This window comes from Heptranchias perlo, chromosome 12 (assembly GCF_035084215.1).
Source record: "Heptranchias perlo isolate sHepPer1 chromosome 12, sHepPer1.hap1, whole genome shotgun sequence".
NCBI classification, from domain to species: Eukaryota; Metazoa; Chordata; class Chondrichthyes; order Hexanchiformes; family Hexanchidae; genus Heptranchias; species Heptranchias perlo.
In genome coordinates this window covers 37,219,230-37,241,280 of record NC_090336.1, presented here as the reverse complement: position 1 = coordinate 37,241,280, position 22,051 = coordinate 37,219,230, and the positions used below count along the sequence as shown (strand labels likewise).

The window sequence follows — 22,051 nt, the reverse complement described above, 5'->3', positions numbered from 1 at the left end:
CATAAATAAACCTTTACACTGCAATGAGAAATCCCCAATAAATAAGCAGCAAAATGTACATTTACCCCAAGGATTAGATTTGCTTTTGGTGAAATAGGAATACATTTTGCATTGTGTATTGTTAACAGAAGAATTCTTTTATTAAAATGGGGGAGGTTTATAATGACAGTTTAGCAAAATACAAAGTAAAATATACCTCATACTGACAGATAAGTTCCCAATCAGAAATGTGTAGATAATTGGGTATTGTATAAATGTGTGCATCCTTGCGAGTGTAGAATTCAGAATATGTGATTATCATGTGACAAGAGTAACACTGGCCTGTGTTTTTGTTTCAGATGATCCGTAGAATTTACAAAGGAATCCCACTGCAGCTTCGCGGTCAGATTTGGTCACTCCTGTTAGATTTAGAAAAGTTAAAGTCTGAGAATGAAGGGAAATATGAGGTAAATTATTTAGGAAATTGTTTCTGTGTTAAGGAAATGGTTAAAAAGCAGCACGGTGGATATAACTTTTTTTTGTTGTCTTCAATCCTTTTCGGTCACCAACCTGCAGGATGTTTCCAATTACATTATACAGTGCAGCCCTGTTACATGGAAGGACATCCAACTGTTTAAGTCAGTCTCACATTCAGTTGTTTGCCCTTCCATGTAATAAATTGCACCAATCACTGAGCTTTATAGAGTCCTTTCATGCCTTTTTCACAAGGGAAAGAATCTCAGTAACATACAATCCATTGTTAAGGTCACATTATCTATCTTACTATGGCTTATATTGTTGAATCTTCCATAGTTCTAAATGAGAATTACAATGAATTATAAAGACTGCAATTATTTGCTTTGAAAGTTTTTTTAAACCTTAATGTCTTTGCCAGATTTTCTGACACTTTCCCACAATGACGTGTACTATTTGACTGGAACAGAGCCTTTTACAATTGTCCATTATTTTTACAGAAAATGAAAATACAAGCACAAAGTTTTTCTGCAGAAATTAAACAAATAGATCTTGATGTAAATCGCACTTTTAGAAACCATATCATGTTTCGGGATCGATATGGAGTGAAGTAAGTGGTTTAATTTTCAGTGGAGTGATAAAAGTTATTAAAACTGCTGCAGCTGTGCCTCCTGCTTTCAGGCGATGTTATAGTGTCGGATAGTCTAGGGCCATATCCATGGCTGCTGTCACTGTCATTCTAGTTCAACTGCCAAGAGCTACAGACATTCACTTGACAGCTCAACCAAGAGCAGGGACTGTTTCTGGGGTGAACCTATAATGGCAATATCATTAGATGCCAGTGTTTGAACCCAGGTCATCTTTTCCACAACAAAAGTCTTGGAATTATGTTCTGGGATATGAGTTTATAGAGTCCTTTCATGCCTTTTTCACAAGGGAAAGAATCTCAGTAACCTACAATCCATTGTTAATGTCACATTCTCTGTCTTACTATGGCTTATATTGTTAAATCTTCCATAGTTCTAAATAAGAATTGCAATGAATTATAAAGACTGCAATTATTTGCTTTGAAAGTTTTTTTAAACCTTAATGTCTTTGCCAGAACACTTCATGTGTTCTGCTATTTAGCAGTATTAACACCTCCAATAAAATAGTAGGGAGAGGAATTTCAGATCAAAATGTTAAGCATTCAGGGACATCAATTCTTCTACAAGAGGAAACATATTGGGCCAGAAATTGCTGTGAACGGCGAACAATTCGCACTCGCCACTCCTTATATACTAACTTACCCATATTGTATTCACGGTCTTTAGTGCGGGAACTTCCTCTAATGCGAACCTCAAAAGAGTCCATTGTTAACACCCGCGAACCTAGGACCTATGGGGCCGACGAGAGGATTGCTCTCTCCCCTCGACCAATCAGATTGCAGCATCGTTGACAAACCGCGAAGAGTCAAAACCTTGAAGTTAGAGACAGCAAAATAAAGAAATATCGAATTAAAAGACAGAGATAAAAGAGACAGAAAGAAAAAGTTAAAACATTTAAAAATGTTAATTATTTTTTCTAAAATGTCCAACAACTATTAAAATTGCAATGAATGAGATTCCACATTTTTAAAATTTAATTTGAAGTGCCAAGGAGGTTGATTAGCAGTCGTTAAGACTTGCCACACTGTTAAAACTTAATTTAGACCTGATATATTTGAGCGTACCTTTTTTAGTGGGTACTTACCACGTTCCAGCAGCAAGTTCACACTCCTGTATTGATTTCAATGGCGAGCCAGCTGGCGAGCTGTCAATTCATGGAGTTTTCAGATCATCGGTGAAACAGGAAGAGCAAGTTCAGGATTTCGGCATTTGACTGCGCGTGTGCAGTCGTCGGAACTTGCTCTTTGATTTTGCCTTTAATAACAGTGGGCACTGTTAGGCTCACAATTATTTTAGAAGTAATTTCCGTCCCCATATGTTGGTACTCCAGATGTAATTTTAGAGACATAGTTTATGTGAAATATAAATACAATTCACGCCCGCGATATCTTCTCTTAACCGACTTTAGAGTCGGCCGAAGCTCCCACTGCAAGCAAACGAGGACCTAATTTAAATTTAGAAGTCACGGCCTGATGATGTCATCGGTGCTGCAATGTGATTTTCACGACGACTCGGGAAGGCAAACCCAGTGTCACCTCCAACAGCCGAACCATGGCAGGAGGTGGCGACTGGCCAAAAGAGACCATGGTAAGTTTTTAAAAAATTACTTTTCAATGAAATCCTTGTGAGCCAGGAGGATCAGGAGTACTCTCCCCAAGCCCGGCAAGGAGTCTTCGGGGCTCCCCAGCTGCAGCCTTGCTTCTCCCTCTCGGCGCTGGCATCGCTGCTAAAGCCCTTGCCCAGCACTAACTTTATGCCTAGGATAGGTCCCTTGGGTCCCCAGCGACCTAAGGCTCCATCCCGATTTCCACTCCAACTCACCTGCCTTGACGTCAGTCCTGCAGGTTTCGGGAGGGAGACTGACCTTAATTATTTAAATGAGGCCCGGGGTCTAAAATGGCCTGGGCCTCACTTGGAGATCCCCGTGGGGGTTTCCCTCCCGCCTGTACCCTCGCCCGTCCCGCACTTGTCCCCCAATTAGAATCGAGGGCAAACAGTTTTCAGCTGGACAAGCAGCTGGGTTGCTCTATCTTGAGGCGGGAAAGAAGGAAATCAAAAGCTGCCATTTGCAGCCATGGAATGTGAACCTCTCATCTGCTGATTAGGATCATGAACAACTGAAGATGTTTAGGAGTGCACATTAAAATAATCATGCCTGATCTCCAGTGAGAGAAAACTAAAAGTAAGAAGAGCTACTGTGTATGAGGTAACAACACCAGAACCTTATTCCGAATGTCCCACACTTTCTCTTCCTTTCCAATCTTTGCGTTTGTCATTTTTCGATTCCACTTACTAGAAATCCTAAAAAAAACAATTTCAGCCTCATTTGCATCTCAAACTAAAATACAGCTGGCAGGATTAGTTTTTAACAGTTTATAACCAGAAACTGACCCCGAATAATTTTTACAGCCAAATGGTTTTTATCTTTCTTTTAAGTGGAAAAAACATTCAGCATGTCGATTTCAAATCTATGCATCTATATAACACTGAGCGCATCTATATAATATTAACTGAGCACATCAATATAACACTGACTGAGTGCACCAATATAACAGAATGCACTGACATAACACTGATCACACCAATACAGTACTGACTCAACATGCCATTTTCAAGCAAAGTATAAACTAAATGTACACACAACAACTTGTATTTATGTAACACCTTTAATGTAGCAAAAATATCCCAAGGTGTAATCCAAAAAAATGGGCACTGAGCCAAAGAATGAGATATTAGGAGGGGTGATCTAAAGCTTAATCAAAGAGATGGGTTTAAGGAGAAAAAGGAGGTGGAGAGGTGGAGGGGTATAGGGAGGGAATTCCAAAATGTGGGGCCTAGGCCACTGAAGGCATGGCCTACACTAGTGGGGCAAAGTTGGGTGGAGGCACGGATACTCGAGACTACAGTCAGAGGAGTGGAGAGTTCAGGGGAATATTGTAGGGCTGGAGTAGATTACAGAGATAGGGAGATGTAAGGCCATGAAAGGATTTAAACATGAGGATGAAAATTTTCAACTTAAGACATTGGGGTACTGGGAGCCAGTGTAAGTCAGCAGAGTGATGGGTGAGCGGGACTTGGTGCAGTGAGATACAGTGAGCATTGTTTTGGATGAGCTGAAGTTTACAGAGGGCGGAGAATGAGAGGCCAGCCTGGAGAGCGTTGGAATGGTCGAGTCTGGAGGTTTCAGTAGCATATGGGCTGAGGTAGGGGCAGAGCTAAGAGATGTTATGGAGGTGTAAATAGGCTGTCTTTGTGATGGAAAGGATATGGGGTCAGAAGCTCAGCTTGGAGTTGAATATGACACTGAGGTTACAAACAGTCTGGTTCTGTCTGTGACAGTCCAGGGAGGGAGATGGAATCGGCGGTAAGTTTTATTCATTCATGGGATGTGGGCGTCGCAGGCAAGGCCAGCATTTATTGCCCATCCCAAATTGCCCTTGAGAAGGTGGTGGTGAGCTGCCTTCTTGAACCACTGTAGTCAGTGTGGTGAAGGTTCTCCCACAGTGCTGTTAGGTAGGGAGTTCCAGGATTTTGACCCAGCGACGATGAAGGAACGGCGATATATTTCTAAGTCAGGATGGTGTGTGACTTGGAGGGGAACGTGGAGGTGGTGTTGTTCCCATGTGCCTGCTGCCCTTATCCTTCCAGGTGGTAGAGGTTGTGGGTTTGGGAGGTGCTGCCGAAGAAGCCTTGACGAGTTGCTGCAGTGCATTCTGTGGATGGTACACACTGCAGCCACTGTGCGCTGGTGGTGAAGGGAGTGAATTTTTAGGGTAGTGGATGGGGTACAAATCAAGTGGGCGATGGTAATGCCGTTGAATGTCAAGGGGGGTGGTTAGACTATCTCTTGTTGGAGATGGTCATTGCCTGGCACTTGTCTGGCGCGAATGTTACTTGCCACTTATCGCCCAAACCTGGATATTGTCCAGGTCTTGCTGCATGCGGGCACGGACTGCTTCGTTATCTGAGGTGTTGTGAATGGAACTGAACACTGTGCAATCATTTGCGAACATCCCCATTTCTGACTTTATGATGGAGGGAAGGTTATTGATGAAGCAGCTGAGGATGGCTGGGCCAAGTACACTGCCCTAAGGAACTCCTGCAGCAATGTCCTGGGGCTGAGATGATTGGCCTCCAACAACCACTACCATCTTCCTTTGTGATAGGTATGACTCCAGCCACTGCAGAGTTTTCCCCCTGATTCCCATTGACTTCAATTTTACGAGGGCTCCTTGGTGCCACACTCAGTCAAATGCTGCCTTGATGTCAAGGGCAGTCACTCTCACCTCACCTCAGGAATTCAGCTCTTTTGTCCATGTTTGGACCAGGGCTGTAATGAGGTCTGGAGCCGAGTGGTCCTGGCGGAACCCAAACTGAGCATCGGTGAGCAGGTTATTGGTGAGTAAGTGCCGCTTGATAGCACTGTCGACGACACCTTCCATCTTTGCTGATGATTGAGAGTAGACTGATGGGACGTTAATTGGCCGGATTGGATTTGTCCTGCTTTTTGTGGACAGGACATACCTGGGCAATTTTCCACATTGTCAGGTAGATGCCAGTGTTGTAGCTGTACTGGAACAGTTTGGCTAGAGGCGTGGCTAGTTCTGGAGCACAAGTCTTCAGCTCTACAGCCGGAATGTTGTCGTGGCCCATAGCCTTTGTTGTATCCAGTGCACTCAACCGTTTCTTGATATCACATGGAGTGAATTGAACTGGCTGAAGACTGGCTTCTGTGATGGTGGGGATATCGGGAGGAGGCCAAGATGGATCGTCCACTCGGCATTTCTGGCTGAAGATGGTTGCAAATGCTTCAGCCTTGTCTTTTGCACTCACATGCTGTACTCTGCCATCATTGAAGATGGGGATGTTCACAGAGCCTCCTCCTCCCGTTCGTTGTTTAACTGTCCACCACCATTCATGACTGGATGTGGCAGGACTGCAGAGCTTTGATCTGATCCGTTGGTTGTGGAATCGCTCAGCTCTGTCTATAGCATGTTGCTTCCGCTGTTTAGCATGCATGTAGTCCTGTGTTGTGGCTTCACTAGATTGGCACCTCATTTTTAGGTATGTCTGGTGCTGCTCCTGGCATTGTCTTCTACACTCCTCATTGAACCAGAGTTGATCCCCTGGCTTGTTGGTAATGGTAGAGTGAGGAATATGCCAGGCCATGAGGTTACAGATTGTGCTGGAATACAATTCTGCTGCTGCTGATGCCCACAGTGCCTCATGGATGCCCAGTTTTGAGCTGCTAGATCTGTTCTGAATCTATCCCATTTAGCACAGTGGTAGTGCCACACAACACGTTGGATGGTATCCTCAGTGTGAAGATGGGACTTCATCTCCACAAGGACTGTGCTGAGGTCACTCCTACCAATAGAGTCATGGACAGATGCATCTACGACAGGTAGATTGGTGAGGACGAGGTGAAGTAGGATTTTCCCTCGTGCTGGTTCGCTCACCGCCTGCTGCAGGCCCAATCTGGCAACTATGTCCTTCAGGACTCGGCCAATTCGGTCAGTAGTGGTGCTACTGAGCCACTCTTGGTGATGGAAATTGAAGTCCCCCATCCAGAGTACAGGTTACGGAGTTTGTGGTGGGGCCAAAGACAAAGGCTTTGCTCTTCTCAATGTTCATCTGGAGGGAATTGTGACTCATCTAAGATTGGACGTTAGATAAGCAGTCTGACAAGACACACGGAGATTAAAATTGAGTGCCAACGGAGGCAAACCTGTAGTGTAGATGATGCATTTCTATTGCCATCAGAAATATAGAAACTTTCCACAGGAGAGGTTTTCCAAGGTGCCTCAGACGGAGGTGCTGCTGCGGTCAGATTCACCATGTTGGGCTCAATTTTCAAATGGAAGTTCGGGTGCGTTGGGGGCTGAGGGGCAACGAAAACTGGGACAATCTGGAGCGGGTAAGGAAGCCGGCTCCAACCCGCCGACTTCCGTGTTTCACACAGATGCATCTATGTGCGCATGCGTGCACTTCAGGAATCCTGAAGTGCCGCCAGCAATTAAAGTCATTAAGGTAGTTAAAGTTGTTAAAGTACTTAATTTTATGGCGATTGAGGCAGGGAAAGGATTTTCATTCTGCCTCAGCGTGTTTCCCGTGCTGTGTGAAACACTCCATGGTGAAGGAGCCATGTTCCAGCCGGCAGTCATTTGGACATTTAAATCGCTGTTTGACAGATGGGGATAAAAGGTGAGTTATTGCAGCAGGGCACTCGGTTCTCTCAGACAAACTTTTGGCAGGGCGATCTTTGTGTTTGGACTGAAAATTCTTGGTTTCCACTCAGAATTGTTCTGTTTACACATATTTACCAACTTTCTGGACCCCCTCAAACTGACACCATCAGGATGGGAGGCGCGATGGCTGCATTCACCACCACATCCGAGGATGAGGAACATCACCATCCTCGCCAGGCACGGCGTGCACTTCCGCCACTTGGAGCTCCACAACACAGTTCTGCGCCACAGGGACCTGCACAAAAGCACAGAGGGCAACAGCAGAGGGAGCGACATCGCAGGAGGCACTACCCCCGCCAGAAGATCTACAGACCGAGGCTGAGCTTCCTGGACCTCTCTGAGGAGCAGTGCCTACGGAGGCTGAGAGTAAGTCACCAGGTGGTCGCAGACATCTGCAGCCTCCTTCATGCTGAGCTGCTCCCGGTTGGGCCTTGTGGCATCTCATTACTCGTCGCTGTTAAAGTCACCACTGCCCTCAATTTCTTCGCCTCCGGATCATTCCAGGGTGCCACCGGTGACATCGCCAGGGTCTCTCAGTCGTCTGCACACAAGGGCATAAGGCAGGTCACTGACGGCTTGTCTCGCAGGGTCTCGCAATACGTCAGCTTCCCTATGGATAACCTCAGCCAGACAGAGAGGGCAATGGGATCCCACTCTTTGGCTTGCTTCCCACCGGTGCAGGGTGCAATCAATTTTACATGCAGCAATCAGAGCACCTCTACACGAGCCAGGACTGTTCATCAACAGAAAGGCGTATCATTCCATCAACACTCAGCTTGTTTGTGACCACTGCAAAAGAATTCTTCACATGTGCGCAGATTCCCTGGCAGCTGCCACAATTTCTTCATTCTAAGGGAATCCAACATCCTAGGTCTCTTCCACGCACTGAACACCCTTAGGGCTGGCTCCTCGGGGACAAGGGATACCCCCTGCACACGTGGCTCATGACACCTCTGAGGAACCCCATCTACGAGCAACAGTGTTGTTACGACAGCCACATCGCCACCAGGTCTACAATTGAACATGCGATAGGACTGCTCAAGATGCGATTTCGGTGCCTCGATCGTTCTGGAGGAGCGCTTCAATACGCACCAGCGAGAGTGGGTCACATTATAGTTGTGTGTTGTGTCCTGCACAACATGGCGCAAAGAGAGGGGTACCGGTTGAGGAGGCCCCACCCCCTCATCCACCATCCACATCTGCCATCCATATTGAGGAGGAGGAGGAGGACGAACCCATGGGCAGAGCAACGGCTCACCTGGCTGCTCGTGAGTCACTCATATGTGAACGGTTCTCATAAGATCAGAAAGTGAGAAGCGTCCAGTCCTCACACCACCTGAAAAGACCAGCGCCAATACCAGCCCCCCTCCCCTCCCTGCACAAAACAGTCCTGTAACTACACATACACCCACTGTAAAGTGACCCACTGGGTGGCATCAAGTGTCGCCATTCATGGTGAAGTACATGAAAGGGCACTATCACAAAAGTAAGTCAAGAATGGGCAAGACCATGAGAATAATAACATTTAATGTGACTTTAACAAAAACCAAATATAAATGAAAAACATGACAGTCTGTCAGACACCCTTGTGCATACCCTTCATGATCACAAACCCTGAGCATTTCTCTTCCTACCGCTTCTAAGTGGTGCATCCCCTGTGGCTGCAGTAGAGGTTGTGGCAGGTTGCTCATGTTCATATCCTGACTGCTTAGATGCTTTCGGCCTATGCCCTCTGGGTTTTGGAGCCTGTGAGGGCCCCTCCAAAGACCGCTCCACCTGCACCTGTGCAGGGGCTGACTTGGCCACCTGGAGAGGAGTTAGCATTGGGGTACTGGCTGAGAGGGTGTCAACAGGTGAGACGTGGGAGAGCTTTGAGTGGTGTCCCCACTTCCATGTCCCCTTTCGCCATCATCCCTCCCCTCGGCCAGGCCCACATCACTCCTCCCACCCTGCTAGAGAACAGTTTGAAGGACATGTGTGATGCCTTGGAAGGCCACTTCTAAAGTATCTGTCAGCCTGTTTAAGGTGGCAGAATGTTGTTCACCCTGAGTCTGAAGGGCCGTTGTTAGGGTCTGAATGGACTCATTTGTGATCTGTGCTTGAAGCTCAACGGAAGCTAGCCTTCTCTCCATCGCAGACATTCCTGCACTTACCTGTGACACTATCTCAGACATTTCCGCAGTTACCTGTGAAACTATCTCAGACATTTCAGCAGTTATGTGCGACACTATCTCTGACAGTTGCTCACGTGCCTGTGACACTATCTCAGAGATGCCCTCACGTCCCTGTGACAGTATCTCAGAGATTTGCTGACGTCGCTGTGACAGTATCTCAGAGATTCCCTCCCATACCTGTGCCACCATTCCACTCATGCAGGAGCTGGACTCCTCCATCCTCTGCGCTATTGTGGAGAATGTGCGTGGCACCTGTTCCAGTACCTTGCAAATGTGCTGCTGTCCCTCGATTATTCTCCTTTTAAAGGATGACCCCCGGGATTCAGCATCTGCGTCCAGCTGAGCAGAGCCTGGAGAGGAGTGCGCCCACCGACACGCACTCTCCACAGCTGCCCCTGCCACCAGTGTCTGCTCATGCTCACTTGCTTATGGTGACTCACCAGGTGCCAACCCAACTAACTGACTACTAGGACCCACCGAGGTGTGAGTACCTGCGCTGGTCGATGGCTTGTTAAGATGTGACGGTGTATCCTCAGAGGCCGGGACCTCCTCTGAGGAATCGCCCTCTCCTGCCACTGCGGTCGTTGAACGGCCTATAAGAGAACAGAAGGTAATATTAAGCATCATGACAGATTGCGATGAGCATACTGTAGTGTTCAACATGCCAATCATTGTTAACATCAATTCATATTGTGTGTGATGAGTGTTAAAGTTACGTCACCAGACGTTTGTCGGGTGCCAGTCTCGGCGTCCCCGACGGACAAGCACTCGAAGGTGCGGCTGATCGCTAACTCCTCCTCCTCCACGTCTGTGAGGACAAGTATTTGTTGTGGCCCCCCCCTCTAGTCCTCGCCCTATCGTGTGCATTATGCGCTCTCTTCTAGAGGGCGAGAAAGTGAGTGCTGGTGAAATGGCCAGCGGATGAATGCATTGCTTTGGGTGAGGCTGACCATGAAAGAGATGCATCAGAGAGTGAGTGTGAGACAGAGACATCACATTGGATCAGGATTGGGGTGAGTGGTAGTGGTGGGGTCACAATGTCATTGATGGTACCCATGTGGCCCCGATGGGCACTTGTGCACAATTCACTCCAACAACATGTGACCATAAAAACAAGAGGTGAGGAAGTGCTCAGGAAGTGCAGGTGAGTTGAGGATGAGCCTTAAGTGGGTGAGAGAAGTGATGTGATGAAGTAGTCTTGGCAGTGCAGAATGAGTTGGGGAGGTGGGAGGGGTGTTGATGTGCACCACCCCCCCCACCTTCCTAACTCATTCTGCACTGCCAAGACTACTGGCAGTCTTGCAGGAGAATCAGTAAGTGTACTCACTTGTGCTGACCTAGTTAGGTCATTGAAACGGTTCCTGCACTCGACCCAAGTGCGGCAGATGTTGCTCCTGCTGGTGACCTCCTCTGCCACCTCGAGCCAGGCCTTCTTGATGGCAGAAGCAAGGCACTTCCTCCTGTCGGCCGGGTAAAACAGTTCCCTCCTCCTCACCCTAGCCAGTAGCACTTGAAGTGAGGCATCATTTAATTTTGGAACTGCCTTGAACCTGTGCTGCTCCATTGTGTCTTTTTGGTCTTTGCTCCAGCAAAAGCTATTGGAGCAATGGCCCTTTAAATACAGACGCTCCAGCTGACAGCCTGTCATGGGGGTGCGCAGTTCGCCCACTGCACAGCTTTCGGACGGCAAACCCGAAAGCCACATTAAGGGCCACCAATTAACTCGCGATCGCATGGGGAACGGAAAGTTTTTATTATCCGGGTTTGCCAAGCGCCCATTGACGCCCCCCCCCCCCCATCGCTGCCATCCCGCCACCCTTTGAAAATTGAGCCCGTTGTGTCTGGCTGTGGGCGGGTGAGTGTGACTTTGTACTAATTGCAGATGCACTAAATGTGTGCATATATAGTTGCTTTAATGTGGCATTAGATAGTTTTCCTGTTGTTGAGCCATCTCGGAGTCTGAATTTCTCAACATTGATAACCAACTTAATTAGAGAACCATTTACATTCCAATGTTTCCATAATTTAAAAAATGGCATTGGTGTTTCAGCTATCAGCAAACTTGAAGAATTAATGACCAATCAGTACACGTTAAAGATGGAGTATTTTTCATGTGGTTGTCGCAAATACAAACAACTGCAGCGTTTAAAGGAAATGCATTTTTCTATTTTTGTTCTGACCATTTGCTTCCACCACAATATCCGTTATTCTGTGTTGGTTAAAAATTGACGCAGTCTAACACGGATCGATTACTGCAAACTAAATGCAAACTTGGTGAACATTGTAAGTAATTAATAACTGTGCAGCTTGTGGGAAAGGAATGACTCATAGAGTAAATTAGATCAAACAAAATGATTCCAAATAATTTCTGTGTAAGTTCATGCAGAATTTGTATATGAAGATGCAGAGTTGAGATTAATAGCAGAATATAGTTCCTTTAGATCTTACTATTGCTAACAGTAAAACTTAATGAAGATACCTTGATGGTTGGGGAATCTTTTGTGCTGTGGAAAAAAGTGATGAAACAGTGCCAACATTATCCTTCCTAGATCAAGATCAAATTTTTCTTTTTCAATAGTTTTCTAGTCCTGTACTTACATACAAATGAAAGCGCACCAGGTAATGTACCAGGATAGGGTACGGTAGCATAGTGGTTATGTTACTGGGCTAGTAATCCAGAGGCCTGGACTAAAATCCAGAGTTATGAGTTCAAATCCCGCCACGGCAGCTGGTGAATTTAAATTCAATTAATTAATTAAATTCAATTAATTAAATAAAAATCTGGAATTAAAATACTAGTATCAGTAATGATGGCCATGAAACTACCGGATTGTCGTAAAAACCCATCTGGTTCACTAATGTCCTTTAGGGAAGGAAGCCTGCCGCCCTTACCCGGTCTGGCCTATATGTGACTCCAGACCCACAGCAATGTGGTTGATTCTTAATTGCCCTCTGAAATGGCCTAGCAAGCCACTCAGTTGTAAAATCTCGCTACGAAAAGTCATAATAAGAATAAAACCGGACGGACCACCCGGCATCGGACCACTAGGCACCGGACACGACAACGGCAAAACACCAAGCCCAGTCGACCCTGCAAGGTCCTCCTTACTAACATCTGGGGACTTGTGCCAAAATTGGGAGAGCTGTCCCACAGACTAGTCAAGCAACAGCCTGACATAGCCATACTCACAGAATCATACCTTTCAGCCAACGTCCCAGACTCTTCCATCACCATCCCTGGGTATGTCCTGTCCCACCGGCAGGACCGACCCACCAGAGGTGGCGGTACAGTGATATACAGTCAGGAGGGAGTGGCCCTGGGAGTCCTCAACATTGACTCTGGACCCCATGAAATCTCATGGCATCAGGTCAAACATGGGCAAGGAAACCTCCTGCTGATTACCACCTACCGTCCTCCCTCAGCTGATGAATCAGTCCTCCTCCATGTTGAACACCACTTGGAGGAAGCACTGAGGGTAGCAAGGGCACAAAATGTACTCTGGGTGGGGGACTTCAATGTCCATCACCAAGAGTGGCTCGGTAGCACCACTACTGACCGAGCTGGCCGAGTCCTGAAGGACATAGCTGCTAGACTGGGCCTGCGGCAGGTGGTGAGCGAACCAACACGAGGGAAAAACTTACTTGACCTCGTCCTCACCAATCTACCTGTCGCAAATGCATCTGTCCATGACAGTATTGGTAGGAGTGACCACCGCACAGTCCTCGTGGAGATGAAGTCCCGTCTTCGCACTGAGGACACCATCCAACATGTTGTGTGGCACTATCACCGTGCTAAATGGGATAGATTCAGAACAGATCTAGCAGCTCAAAACTGGGCATCCATGAGGCGCTGTGGGCCATCAGCAGCAGCAGAATTGTATTCCAGCACAATCTGTAACCTCATGGCCCGGCATATTCCTCACTCTACCATTACCAACAAACCAGGGGATCAACCCTGGTTCAATGAGGAGTGTAGAAGAGCATGCCAGGAGCAGCACCAGGCGTACCTAAAAATGAGGTGCCAACCTGGTGAAGCTACAACTCAGGACTACATGCATGCTAAACAGCGGAAGCAACATGCTATAGACAGAGCTAAGCGATTCCACAACCAACGGATCAGATCAAAGCTCTGCAGTCCTGCCACATCCAGTCGTGAATGGTGGTGGACAATTAAACAACTAACGGGAGGAGGAGGCTCTGCAAACATCCCCATTCTCAATGATGGCGGAGTCCAGCACGTGAGTGCAAAAGACAAGGCTGAAGCGTTTGCAACCATCTTCAGCCAGAAGTGCCGAGTGGATAATCCATCTCAGCCTCCTCCCGATATCCCCACCATCACGGAAGCCAGTCTTCGGCCAATTCGATTCACTCCACGTGATATCAAGAAACGGCTGAGTGCACTGGATACAGCAAAGGCTATGGGCCCTGACAACATCCCAGCTGTAGTGCTGAAGACTTGTGCTCCAGAACTAGCTGCGCCTCTCGCCAAGCTGTTCCAGTACAGCTACAACACTGGCATCCACCCGACAATGTGGAAAATTGCCCAGGTATGTCCTGTCCACAAAAAGCAGGACAAATCCAATCCGGCCAATTACCGCCCCATCAGTCTACTCTCAATCATCAGCAAAGTGATGGAAGGTGTCGTCGACAGTGCTATCAAGCGGCACTTACTCACCAATAACCTGCTCACCGATGCTCAGTTTGGGTTCCGCCAGGACCACTCGGCTCCAGACCTCATTACAGCCTTGGTCCAAACATGGACAAAAGAGCTGAATTCCAGAGGTGAGGTGAGAGTGACTGCCCTTGACATCAAGGCAGCATTTGACCGAGTGTGGCACCAAGGAGCCCTGGTAAAATTGAAGTCAATGGGAATCAGGGGGAAAACTCTCCAGTGGCTGGAGTCATACCTAGCACAAAGGAAGATGGTAGTGGTTGTTGGAGGCCAATCATCTCAGCCCCAGGGCATTGCTGCAGGAGTTCCTCAGGGCAGTGTCCTAGGCCCAACCATCTTCAGCTGCTTCATCAATGACCTTCCCTCCATCATAAGGCCAGAAATGGGGATGTTCGCTGATGACTGCACAGTGTTCAGTTCCATTCGCAACCCCTCAGATAATGAAGCAGTCCGAGCCTGCATACAGCAAGACCTGGACAACATCCAGGCTTGGGCTAATAAGTGGCAAGTAACATTCGCGCCAGATAAGTGCCAGGCAATGACCATCTCCAACAAGAGAGAGTCTAACCACCTCCCCATGACATTCAACGGCATTACCATCGCCGAATCCCCCACCATCAACATCCTGGGGGTCACCATTGACCAGAAACTTAACTGGACCAGCCATATAAATACTGTGGCTACGAGAGCAGGTCAGAGGCTGGGTATTCTGCGGCGAGTGACTCACCTCCTGACTCCCCAAAGCCTTTCCACCATCTACAAGGCACAAGTCAGGAGTGTGATGGAATACTCTCCACTTGCCTGGATGAGTGCAGCTCCAACAACACTCAAGAAGCTCGACACCATCCAAGATAAAGCAGCCCGCTTGATTGGCACCCCATCCACCACCCTAAACATTCACTCCCTTCACCACCGGCGCACTGTGGCTGCAGTGTGCACCATCCACAGGATGCACTGCAGCAACTCGCCAAGGCTTCTTCGACAGCACCTCCCAAAACCCGCGACCTCTACCACCTAGAAGGACAAGGGCAGCAGGCGCATGGGAACAACACCACCTGCACGTTCCCCTCCAAGTCACACACCATCCCGACTTGGAAATATATCGCTGTTCCTTCATTGTCACTGGGTCAAAATCCTGGAACTCCCTTCCTAACAGCACTGTGGGAGAACCGTCACCACACGGACTGCAGCGGTTCAAGAAGGCGGCTCACCACCACCTTCTCGAGGGCAATTAGGGATGGGCAATAAATGCCGGCCTTGCCAGCGACGCCCACATCCCGTGAACGAATAAAAAAAAAAAAAAAAAAAAATGTACTGAAGCAATTAAGCTGTTATGAGCATATTAAAGACAAAACACCGGAGAAATGTAGGAAGAGTTGAGTTTTTTTTCACATATAGTGGGGCTTTTCTGAGGTTAACATCTTTATCTATTCATGGTGAGCTCCTGGCCTGGAATGCGCCTGCCTGCAAGAGCTTTCTATCAGCAGGAAGTGAGAAATAATGCATAGCTGCAGCTCTTAAAGACTTTGCCATCCTAGGGCATTTTCCACAGTGAAGAAACATTCGGGCTGCTCAACAGGAAATGGCTACCTGAATCAATGCAGCCTCAAACATCTCGAGATGAGGGAAATGGTAATAACCTCAGGAAATCTGCCAAAGTAATGTTAGCCAGCATTTCACTACATCAAATAAATGGGCAAAGTATGCAGCCCTACAACAACTTCCTTTCATCTTGTTACCTTGATCTCGAGGCTGCATGCTAAGCCCTCAGAAATCAGCTCATTACAGGCTTCACATGCACATACAATAGCAGGCAGCACTTTACTACTACCATTTCAAATTGGAACTGTTGTCACATAACCATTTGGAAAGCATATTCCACAAAGAAGGCTTACCATGCAACTAACTATGAACCCCCAACATGCATATTTGCTTACTCACACGTAAGCAGCGATGCAGGGTGGCCACTTGGCTGTCACGCATTTATGTGCTCTTCAAACAACCAACACCTCAATACCCCCTGGACAAAGTGGTGCATAACAGGGGGAAGCAGACCAGACGAGAGAAATCTCTAACCCTCATCTCTGCAGCTATGTATGACTGTTTAATATAAAACCGTAATCCAGTGTTGGGTCCGTAGCAACTCCAAGCACATCTGTAGTGGAGTTTCCATTAGCAGAGGTCTCAAGTCCAATCAGAGTACCTCTTGTGAATGTTCAGACAACTGCTGTAGAGATCTTGGGAGTAATTTTAATATCACCCACCTGGCAGAAAACTGACTGGATTGGATCGGCTGCCTGTTTTACGCCATTGAAGTCAATGGAAAGTAAAATCCGGCGAGGTGTAAAACGGGCGGCGAATCCAAGCCCGTTAGTTTCCTGCCTGGTGGGAGTAGGGTACTTAGGTGTAGATCTTGTCAATGAGAGCCTCCCGAATGGTTCTTGCTGTCTGCAAAGGTGGTTCTGTAGGAATATCTTCTGGTTCCTTGTCTTCATTTTGCTCGATTCTTAGTAATAGATTGATATCTTCCTCCACTTGCTCCATGCTTGTATGCCACTTTGGATGGCAAAGTTGTGTAACATACAGCAGAGTGCGATGATCTTAGAGATCCTGATAGGCCTCCTGATGCTATAATGTGTTCAATAATCATTGATATTTCTATGCTTTGCTGCTGTTCATAGCTATCTCATCCTTGCAATCTCCTTTCTCTAATGAATAATCCTGGCACACTAGCACAGTGGATTACCTTAAATGAAGATATAATTATTACTGCCTGGGAAGCAGGTATTCACGTGCACAATCTTGTTTTTATGGTCACAGTTGAAGTGAATTGTGCGCAAGTGCCCATCGGGGCCACATGGGTACCATCAATGACACTGTGAACTTTGGGGAAGCCCGCCATCTTAAAATTCTGCACAACCCTCTCATCCTGCTACAGGCTACCCATTGAGAAAGTAACGAGTGATTCATCAACTGTATAATTGATACATCTGTGAAATGCACTTTCACTGTTCGTGTTAATGTCCACCGTGATAGCTTGGATTGAGATGGATGCATAAAGGTTCAGGGATGTGGTGACATTGACAGCCACTGGCAGTGCTATCCTATAGTAGAAGCTGGCTGGAGGTCTGATTCTAGGAGACAGCGTATTTTTGTCACTCTCTTCCTATTGAAATGGAGCCTTGAAAACAGTTTTTCTCTGTTGTTTCAAGGTAGATGTGCCTCTACAATTAGATACGGCTTTGTTGGTACCTGCAATCTGTCTCTGATGCATTCTGACATTGCCTCATATCCCAGCTTTCATCCTCTTTATCCTTCAATTCGTAGAAAAAGAAAGGAATGTCTTTTGGAATGCCCATTTTCAAAATTTAAATTTTAGCAACTAAAACCTGGCAGCCAAAACACTTAAGCAAAATTTCAAAAATTAACTTGATAAATATTAACCGTGAAAGTAACATTTAGCACAAATTCTACTTTCAGCTAATTATTCTCAAAGAAGAGCAGGTCCCCCATTAAATGATAATTTTCTGTCAGCACAACATTCCTGCCTCCATTGCCATTTTTCTACAGATAAAGTTAGTCCACAACGTATTCCCTGTGAGAATCATGGGAAATTGCACATGCTAATATGCATGTAATTAAAATAGATTTCAATATTAAAATGAAACCCTAATCTGTTTTCAGTGAGAATTTTGTATGCCTACCTTAAGGCCAGACCTCAGAATGGGTAGGAATCCCAACCTCCCAGCACCTGTTTCACTCCAACGCTATGAAGGATGGCGACTGGCAGACATACCCTATTGTTTTAACTTGTTTTGCTTACTCCCTCCTGTCTTAGATTTTCTAATCTGTCTCGTTGTTTGTCTGATTTTCCTTCCTTCGACTTTTCTTTTCTTGATCAAGTGCCTTTTTATTTTGCTGCTCTTAGCTCTGTCATTGCGTATGTGTCTCTCACTTCTTCTTTCTGCTCTGTCTCACCTTGTCTCTCATATTTGTCTGTCTCATACTGTATTGCTACTCTGTCTTGCATTCTCTCTCTTGTCTCTGTTTCACACTGTCACACTCACTTTTTCCATCTGTCATTATCTTTATTCCTCTGGTATTTCTCTCGCTGTCTCTCTCTCTGATCTCCATCGCTGTACCTCTATTCTCAGTCACTGTCTTGCCCTCTCCACATAGCTCACACCACATCTTGAGCCTACTAGTAACATGTCAGCACTGGCTTAACTCCAAGCAAGAGGACCCGTCATGGCTCTCGAGTTTCTCTGAGTATCTCAGCATCCATTTTGAAAGCAGACCAGACAAACAGCAGTGCAGAGCACAGTACATTCCTGAGGTGTTCAATTTGCTGCCAGTTTATAGATTCATGTCTGAAATTCCTGGAGATCTGGGTATACCAAATAGTGTTCATTTCCATCAATGACTGAGAAATGAATTTTCATTTGTATATTCAGTACTATTGACAAAAATCAGAGCTGGGGATTCTAATGTTCAGCTTGCCACAGTTCTCAGGGTCACTAGGGTGAAGGGTTTCAAATTTTCTGGAAGGTCAGCACATACTCTGCATTTAAATGTTCAGATTGCTACTTCCTTTCTTTTGAAATCATATAGGTATCTAAATTAAGCCTTGCTTATAGCTTTCAATACCAATCCCTAAATGGGTTAAAGCAATCTGAATAAGTCTTTAATGCAGACTATTCAACAAACACTATAAATGTTTTCGCTCACTATTTTTTAAATTGCACGAACATGCAAAGGTCAACATATTACTTATTACAAGTCACTATACAGACGTGCAAGGAAGTTAATTTGTTTATACAAATATTTGATAGGTAGATACACTAAACTTGCACCTATGCCAAGATTGCATGTATCAATCTGTAAACAACCTGAATTAACATCCTAAGAGCTGCTGTTACATATCTACTTTAAAGTTCTAATACCACTGACTGAGGTAACACTTTTTTTTCAGGCAGGGGGGAATTTATACAGAGCAGGAAGTCTTTTGCTCTATTAAGGGAGTTGTGACTGGGGGACATAATCCACTTTGAAACACTCTGCAGATTTAAGTACATTTATGTCCTCTACAGCGAGCTGTGGAGGAACACACATTTCTGGCCTATTCCCATAAGCCTTGATTCCTTTAGTGTCCAAAAAACTATCGATCTCAGTCTTGAATATACGCAATGACTCAGCATCCACAGCCCTCGGGGGTAGAGAATTCCAAAGATTCACAACCCTCTGAGTGAAGACATTTTTCCTCATCTCAGTCCTAAATGGCCGACCCTTAGTTCTAGACTCTCCAGCCAGGGGAAACAGCCTCTCAGCATCTACCCTGTCAAGCTCTCTAAGAATTCGATACGTTTCAATGAGATCACCTCTCATACTTCTAAACTCCATAGAATATAGGCCCATTCTACTCAATCCCTCCTCATAGCACAACCCCCTCATCCCAGGAATCAATCTAGTGAACCTTTGTTACATCCCCTCGAAGGCAAGTATATCCTTCCTTAGGTAAGGAGACAAAAACTGTACACAGTACTCCAGATGTGGTCTCACCACAGCCCTATATAATTGCAGCAAGACCTCCTTACTCTTATACTCCAACCTCCTTGCAATAAATTCTGACATACCATTTGCCTTCCTAATTGCTTGCTGTACTTGCACATTAACTTTCTGTGATTTGCGTACAAGGACACCCAAATGCTTCTGAATACCAACATTTCTTAGTCTCTCACCTTTTAAAAAATATTCTGCTTTTCCATTCTTCCTACCAAAGTGGATAATTTCACATTTCCCCACTTTAAACTCCATCTGCCACCTTCTCACCCACTCACTTAACCTGCCTACACCCCTTTGCAACCTCTTTGCATCCTCTTCACAGCTTACTTTCCCACCTAACTTTGTATCTTCAGCAAACTTGGATACATTACACTTGGTCCCCTCATCTAAGTCATTGATATGTATTGTAAACAGCTGAGGCCCAAGGACTAATCCTTGTGGCACCCCACTATTTACAACCTGCCAACCTGAAAATGACCCGTTTATTCCTACTCTCTGTTTTCTGTCCATTAACCAATCCTCAATCCGTGCTAATATATTACCCCCAATCCCATGAGCCCTAATCTTGTGTAATAACCTCTTGTGTGGCACCTCATTGAATGCCTTTTGAAAATCCAAATATACTACATCCACTGGCTCCCTCTTATCTACCCTGCTAGTTACACCCTCAAAAAAACTCTCATAGGTTTGTCAATCACGATTTCCCTTTCATAAAAACCTGTTGACTCTTCCTAATCATATTATGATTTTTTAAGTGCCCTGTTACTACATCCTTAATAATAGATTCTAGTATTTTCCCTATTATTGATGTCAGGCTAACTGGCCTATAGGTCCCTGTTTTCTCTCTCCCTCCTTTCTTGAATAGTGGGGTTACATTTGCTACCTTCCAATCCACAGGGACCGTTCCAGAATCTAGAGAAGATCAAAACCAATGCATCCACTATCTTTGCAGCCACCTCTTTTAAAACCCTAGGATATAGGCCATCAGGTCCAGGCGGGGGGTGGGGACAAGATGGAGAACTTATCACGGATGTTGGGTTGTGCGGATTTGGTGCTGAGTGAGTTTTAGTTGCATTTTATAAGCAGTAGAATAGAACAAAACCCACAAGAATGGCTGGGCATTGTTCTGCACTGACTCTTGTACCTGTGATCTCCAGCTCATGTTACAGGAGTCCTTTGCATGCCACATGTGCAAATTCATTGCAATACTCAAGGTTCAGATCATGGATCTGATATCTAATATGCTCAAACAATATGCCTCAATCATGACTTCAGGAGAACACCTATACTGTACCAGTGTTTCTATTTTTCTATTTCCCAAACCAACCATCCTTTCTGAGTGATATTGCCTATTTATGCCAAATTAGAGGCAACTTTCTGCTTTGGGCCGCTGCGCACTCGGAACTGGAATAATTTCACACACGTAGGACCCACAGTCCACAGAAAATGGTAACTTTCACACCATCATTCTGGGTTAGACTTGATCACATTTTCAAGAGGTGAAAATCAAGTGGCTTAACCTATTGCACTATATTGTCCCACCGCCTCCCCCCCCCTTATTTTTGTTCAAGTTTTTAATTGCACTTATAATTGGAACTGGGCTTTAACTAGCTGATGCTCATATATAAGTACTTGTACAGCAGTCTCCTGATGTAATATAGGCAAATTACAAGAACAGGAAATGTTCTTTAACTGTGCTATTTTAAATTGCATCACCTCTAATTATAGTCTAACTTTCTTTAAACAGACAGCAAGCTTTGTTTCATGTGCTCGCCGCTTATTCTGTATACAACACGGTAAGAAAATTGAGTTGCATTTACATCCTGAGGTATAATAACATATATGATAAATATATAAGTAATCCAATACACAAGACTCAGTCTTGCAGTATTAAGCCATTCATGTTACAACTTTACAGATTTGAAATTTGCAGATGTGGGATTCATCTTGCAACCGAATGTGTGATAAATGTCAGTATTTTTAACAACGACTATTTCCACTGTTAGTAAATTTGCAAAATTATTGGTGGGGTAGCTGCATATCCAGCTTTTGCTTTTCTAAGTTGTGGGCAATTCCTGTTTGCAGCCTCAGGCAGTACTTCATCATTTAAAAACCTACAGCAACACTAGAGTGGATGAAATTTCATTTTTAACCAAAAAAACAGAGAATGACTATTTTTCCATTTAATTAGTGACCAAGTGATGAACTGCTCATTCTCAGAATGGGACATTTCAAAGCCACACATTCTTACAATTTCATCAGCAGGTTGTTAATTCAGAAGGAAAACAACTTGCA

General features: G+C 45.5%; 1 protein-coding gene across 1 annotated transcript in view; it reads left to right on the top strand.

The window, feature by feature from the left end:
• Positions 1–22,051, top strand: part of LOC137327967 (uncharacterized) — a 247,551-nt gene that overhangs the window by 125,238 nt on the left and 100,262 nt on the right. Inside the window, exons 6-8 of the mRNA XM_067993980.1 lie at positions 339–446; positions 954–1,063; positions 21,504–21,552. Of these exons, the coding sequence (XP_067850081.1) occupies positions 339–446; positions 954–1,063; positions 21,504–21,552 (267 nt within the window). The remainder of the gene's footprint in view (positions 1–338; positions 447–953; positions 1,064–21,503; positions 21,553–22,051) is intronic.